The 4,202-nt window shown below is 36.5% G+C and overlaps 1 protein-coding gene across 2 annotated transcripts in view; it reads left to right on the top strand.

Moving 5' to 3' along the window:
- Positions 1–2,369: 2,369 nt before the first annotated feature.
- Positions 2,370–4,202, top strand: part of LOC104813147 (delta-aminolevulinic acid dehydratase 1, chloroplastic) — a 3,175-nt gene continuing 1,342 nt past the window's right edge. Inside the window, exons 1-8 of one of the 2 annotated variants that reach the window (XM_010540682.1) lie at positions 2,383–2,432; positions 2,558–2,588; positions 2,775–3,081; positions 3,452–3,563; positions 3,645–3,718; positions 3,856–3,924; positions 3,999–4,082; positions 4,165–4,198. In XM_010540682.1, the coding sequence (XP_010538984.1) occupies positions 2,779–3,081; positions 3,452–3,563; positions 3,645–3,718; positions 3,856–3,924; positions 3,999–4,082; positions 4,165–4,198 (676 nt within the window). In that variant the 5' untranslated portion in view covers positions 2,383–2,432; positions 2,558–2,588; positions 2,775–2,778. Of the gene's footprint in view, positions 2,433–2,557; positions 2,589–2,774; positions 3,082–3,451; positions 3,564–3,644; positions 3,719–3,855; positions 3,925–3,998; positions 4,083–4,164; positions 4,199–4,202 lie in introns of both variants that reach the window. The other variant, XM_010540683.2, reaches the window with a different exon arrangement.

The raw sequence follows: 4,202 nt of genomic DNA, 5'->3' as shown, positions 1-4,202 counted from the left end.
CACGCGAAATTAAAACCCTAAACTTTCTATTGATTTTTTTATTCAATTAATTTCAAATCAAATTTGGTTTTGGATCGTTAATTTAAAATATTATCTAAATCTAAAATTAATATGTGATCTAATTTCTAAAAAATATTAAATAAAAATCTAGACATTTTATGAAAACCAGATATTATACATGTATGTATGTATGTATGTATGTATAATGGCATGTGAAACATAATGGTTATAGCAACAACAATAAAACTGGTTCATGTTCAGAGGAAGCAAATTCAGATTTGTTGCTTTTATCTCCAAAATAAAATCTATTAAAAAATGGTCAACAATGAATGATAACAAGTGAATTGAGTGATTATGAACTTGAACGGCTGCAGAAATAAGAAATAACAAAGAAAAACTTTTGAGAGCAAATCTAAGAGGCCATTCATGAGAATTTATGAGATCAAAAGATCTTTATTTTAAAATCGGTCGATAATTATATTTATATACAAAAAAATATACCCTTTTTAATTCTACATTTTTTTTCCCTTCCTTGCTAGATGTGGGTAACTCTTTATAGAATTATAGAGATATATTTATAAAGATGTTTCACGTGGGTCACCATATGTGTTCGATGGATCAAATACTAAATTGGCTTCATTTACGGAGTTAACATTACAAACAAACCAACGTATAGAACTAATCGCGAGGAAATAAAGCAATTTAAAAACCCTAGTCCTTTGTTTGATGGAGAAGGGACTTTGAGGGAAAACACGAGTTTATATGATATGACTGGATCAATAAGACCTATATACAAAGACTGATCACACGCCGAAAATTTACCTAATCATCGCGTTCGAAGAGTAGCAATTAGGATCCTACGTTATTAAAAAAGAAAAAAGATATTTTTGGAGATACTCTAGATTTCGGCTTGTGTTGCAGAAAATCGATTGTGGCGCTCGTGCCATAGTTCATATACTGCCACCTGTGCAATAATCTTGATCAGCTTGCCTCTACTTCTACTTGGGTCATGACCGACTGGGTCTACCCAGGGGCAAGGTCTGATAACGTTGGTGGGGGTGATCGATGGCCAACATTTTCCATCAAAGTGTGCGTTTCCGACGATACTGAACACAATGGACAGATTTGATCAGCTTTAGGCCCTCATGTGATGAGTTGGGAGCCAAGTTTGCAGGGCTTGCCACTGGAGAAACAGAACCACACTAGCTCATGCCAGAGAATAATGAAGACAACTGAAATACAAATATTTTAACTAATTGAGCATTACCAAAAACATTTATTTGGAGTTTAACAAAAACAAACATCTTTCATCATCTTATTTTTAGAATATTCTCTTTTTGTTCTTTATAAACAAATTTTCGAATTTATTGGATTTTTATTAGTGATATTCATCCCGACTTTTTTAAACAAAATATAATCATTCGTGAAATCTTCCTTATATCAGTTTTAATCGTCACCGCCTTAATTTAAATTTACGTCAAAATTAATTAATTCGTACACATTGATATCCACTAAGATTCAGATTTTGACATAAACTTCAAATAGCTTCTATCTATTCAAAATAAACTATAGTAACATTGATATGCAATAATAATAGTGATACGAATAATAAGCCCTTCTGCAATGCAAAGTATGAATAACAAACGTATCAATGGAACCATATCGCCCAATCTTCTGTTTTTGATATTTTTGTAATGTATAGTTTTTTTTTTTTATAATTTTCTGAAAAAGTATTTCTACATTATTGTCGTAATATATGTTAAGTGGGTGGTTGAGAAACTAATATATGATTATAAATTTTTTTAATGAATTAATAATTTAATATCATTTTTTTTAAAACGCTGATTATATACCCTGCCGGTAGTATTAAGTGTTGGTATTTGGTTCGATTATTCACAAAGCGAATTGATTCAACCCGAGTAACACTGTAATTGAATCCAATCCGGTATAAAATCGAATGATTTTGATATTTTATAATTGAAAAATCGAATCCAAACCGTTTGAACCAAATAGAAAAAAAATAAAAATCATAATATTGTTTTTAGAAAAAATTATCATAAAAATCGAACCCTAATGGAATCTAATATAAAACTTGAATGCATATAAATTTTTCTAAAATCAGAATCCAAATAAAACCGAACACGAACCAAAACCAGAAATACCATGGAGGCATGGAGGACAACAGCTATTGTTAGCATATCTACTCGCAGTCTGGCGCGTGCGTCACACTCGCCTTACCTATCTCTTTTCCTCAGACGATGAGAGGTTTTTGTCAACGGTCAGAGCCGGCGATTCCCTACAGATATCCTTCTCGTAAGTCCCTTTTCTCATTGGTTCTTATAATTCCCTTAATCCGATAAGCCACATGCCCTCTCTCTCTCTCTCTCTCTCTCTCTCTCTCTCTCTCTCTCTCTCTCGCGTCCGAAGGTTTGGTAAGTCTTAATTCATGCCGGATTCTCTAACTTCATTGAAAACTTTACATCAATTTATTGAGAGAAAACCATTTATTCATCTCTCTTTCTTTGTCCTGGTTGCTCTTTCTCGGTATTCAAATTAGGATCTCGGCTTTCATAGACGCGCGTCTCCTTGTAAGTTTAGCTGAATTCCGACTTTTTTTCTTCTTCTTCTTTCGATTGGGTATCGGAATCCTTTTCGGTTTTTTTCTTTTCTCAATTATTTTGTTTATGGGTTTTCTAATTTACAGTAGAAATGAGCTTTCTTTTATGTCAATTCTCTGCCACTGATCAAATCTTCGAATCTGGGTGTGATTGCAGATTCATGGCTTCGGCTACATTCAACGCCCCTTGCAACTTTCCGGCGATCAAAGGATTTGAATCCAAGAGCTGCGTCGGCCTGAAACCGACAGTGAATAACTTGAGGGTTAGTCCTGTCCGAACAGCAACCGTTCCTCGCCGTTGTCTTGTCGTGAAGGCGAGCGAGTCAGGCAACGGACACGCCAAGAAGCTAGGAAGGAGCGACGCCGAATGTGAAGCCGCTGTTGTCGCCGGAAATATTCCCGAGGCGCCTCCGGTGCCGCCCAAACCAGCAGCTCCGGCCGGTACTCCGGTGATTCAGCCTCTCGTAAGTAGTTAGATTCCCTTTGTTTCTGTGAATTCGAGTGTTGCAGTAACTTTGTAGGAGTATATTTTCTATAGAATATCATATGATCTGGTGAGGGAAGGTTACCTGTTATAGTCTTGTGGATTCATTCCATGGAATTTGGATACCTTCATTTTGTTCTTCCAAGAACATTCTGTTAAAAAGTAAGGCTGTCCGGTTTCTTGTATGATCAAAGACTTTAGGGGTTAGTAGTAATACATCTAAATTCATGAAAAAAGATCAAATTTCTTCGAAATTTGGAAAACATTATGTTCCTAGATGTTTTGGAGTTGTAAGGTTAAATCTTAGAAAGGTTACTGTTTATCTTTTGAAATGTCACTTATGTGCTCAGCCACTTAGCCGACGCCCGAGACGTAACCGCAAGTCCCCTGCTTTGAGAGAGTCCTTCCAAGAAACTAATGTCTCACCCGCAAATCTTGTATACCCAGTTTTCATTCATGAAGGTTGGTTCTTTTGCATCGAGATTTTTCTCTCCTCCTCTCTCGGATTCTGTCATGAGCGCGATATGTTTTGGAGACTGGCAGGTGAGGAGGATACACCTATTGGAGCAATGCCTGGGTGTTACAGGCTTGGCTGGAGACATGGCCTTGTGGAAGAGGTGACTATGTATTGGTTTTACCGATAACTTTTATCTCTATTCTTGAGAGCATTTTGATTTCCATTGGACACTTCCATACAAGGATAGAGCATATTTACTGTGATTTGTAACCGTGTTTCCGGTTTCCATGAAAAAAGGTTGCTAAAGCCCGAGATGTCGGTGTAAACAGTATTGTACTGTTCCCCAAAGTTCCCGATGGTTTGAAGGTACGATTTCTATATTTCTCTGAATATTTAGCGTAGCCGTGTATTTAACCCACCTGTTTTGGCTTCCCTTGTAGTCTCCAACCGGGGATGAGGCATATAATGATAATGGTCTGGTGCCTCGGACGATTCGTCTTCTCAAGGACAAATACCCAGATCTCGTAAGATAGATTTCGTGGTTTCCTACAATATTCTTGATGAGGAGCATGATGGAATCCTGACGAATGTTCTTTCTTTCACAAGGTTATCTACACTGACGTCGCTTTGGATCCGTACTCTTC

Source organism: Tarenaya hassleriana, unplaced genomic scaffold (genome assembly GCF_000463585.1).
Source record: "Tarenaya hassleriana unplaced genomic scaffold, ASM46358v1 Cleome2, whole genome shotgun sequence".
Taxonomy (NCBI): domain Eukaryota; kingdom Viridiplantae; phylum Streptophyta; class Magnoliopsida; order Brassicales; family Cleomaceae; genus Tarenaya; species Tarenaya hassleriana.
Note: the sequence above shows the minus strand (reverse complement) of the source record. Positions and strands in the feature narration are given on the sequence as shown.